We start from the raw sequence: 1404 nt of genomic DNA, 5'->3' as shown, positions 1-1404 counted from the left end.
TTATTTTAGACCTAATTTCCCCCAAACCTTCTCACGACTTTGCCGTGTCTTCACACAGTATACAATGGGGTTCATTAGAGGTGGTACTAGCAAGAAAATGTCAGCAATGAGGATCATGGCCACTGGGGACTTGTGCTTGCCAAAACGGTGCATGGAAGTCAAAGCAATGATAGGCACATAGAAGATGAGCACAGCACAGATGTGGGAGACACAGGTGTTGAGGGCCTTGAGCCGCTCTTTATGGGATCCAATTCCCATCACAGTCTTCAGGATAAATATGTAGGACACAGCAATGAACACACTGTCTGACATCATACAGAGGGCAACGAAGAAACCATAGAAAAAGTTGATGGTGTTGTCAGAGCAGGCTAGCTTCATAACATCCTGGTGCAGACAATAAGAGTGAGAAAGTAGGCTTTTCCTACAATATGTCAATTTTTTGAGGGTGAAAGGAAATGGGAGCACTAAGAGCATACTTTTAATGAGAAACACCAGTCCCATTTTGGCAACTCTGGCATTGGTGAGGATAGAGCTATATCTCAGAGGATTGCGTATGGCCAAAAAACGGTCAAAAGATATGACCAGGAGCACTGAGGACTCCATATCTGTGAATCCATGGATAAAGAATTCTTGAGCAAAGCAGGCATTTGGGGAAATTCCCGTAGCATTGAAAACAAAGATCCTCAGCATAGTGGGGAAGGATGAGAGAGAGAGACCCAGGTCAGAGACAGCCAACATGGAGAGGAAATAGTACATGGGGGCATGAAGTGACGGCTCTGTCCTGATCACAAAGAGGATGGTGCAGTTGCCAAGGATAGCCACCAGGTACATGAAGCAGATAGGGACAGAGATCCAAACATGAACATGCTCCAGTCCTGGGATTCCAATCAGGAAGAAGGTGGTGATCTCAATTTTAGAGGAATTGAGAGCGTACATGATGAATCAGTTGAAAAGTATTTATTTCCAGATCTGAAATGACACTTTCAACATAAGTCTATTATATGTTCATTTCCCTCCTTTCAGCACTTTTGTCTGAGACATAGAGAAATTGCAATTTTGAAAGACTTGTATCAAGGAATAAAAGAATGAAATATTTCTTCTGAACAAACTATTGATAATAGAGTCAGATAATGTTAATTTATAAGGAGAATCAGGAATATAGGAACTATCTTGACTAATCACATTTCTCCACAAAATCCTCAGAGAAAACACCCACAGAAAGAACAGTGACCTGCAAATAAATTCCCCCTTTTCTATTCAGACCCCCAATCTAGTGAAAAACTTTATACAGGCTGAACCATAGGATAACTCTCTTTCCTTGATCCAGAGTGAACCTAGAATTTAAAGGAAAAAAAAAAAAAGATAGGAAACTGCAGAAAGTAGATTTTAAGAGAGCAGATGCTA

At 41.0% G+C, this 1404-nt stretch overlaps 1 protein-coding gene across 1 annotated transcript; it reads right to left on the bottom strand.

Moving 5' to 3' along the window:
- On the bottom strand, window positions 1-936 carry LOC121475918 (olfactory receptor 51A7-like). The gene has a single exon (XM_041729586.1). The coding sequence runs from the start codon at window positions 934-936 to the stop codon at window positions 1-3; it is 936 nt and encodes a 311-aa protein (XP_041585520.1).
- Between the last annotated feature and the right edge of the window lie 468 nt (window positions 937-1404).

The sequence above is a fragment of the Vulpes lagopus genome, chromosome 15 (assembly GCF_018345385.1).
Source record: "Vulpes lagopus strain Blue_001 chromosome 15, ASM1834538v1, whole genome shotgun sequence".
Taxonomy (NCBI): domain Eukaryota; kingdom Metazoa; phylum Chordata; class Mammalia; order Carnivora; family Canidae; genus Vulpes; species Vulpes lagopus.
The sequence above is the reverse complement of the archived record's forward strand: the minus strand, read 5'-3'. Positions and strand labels throughout refer to the sequence as shown.

Excerpts from the sequence above, each read along its gene's own strand:
- LOC121475918 (XM_041729586.1), bottom strand. The coding sequence starts at position 936 with ATGTACGCTCTCAATTCCTCTAAAATTGAGATCACCACCTTCTTCCTG.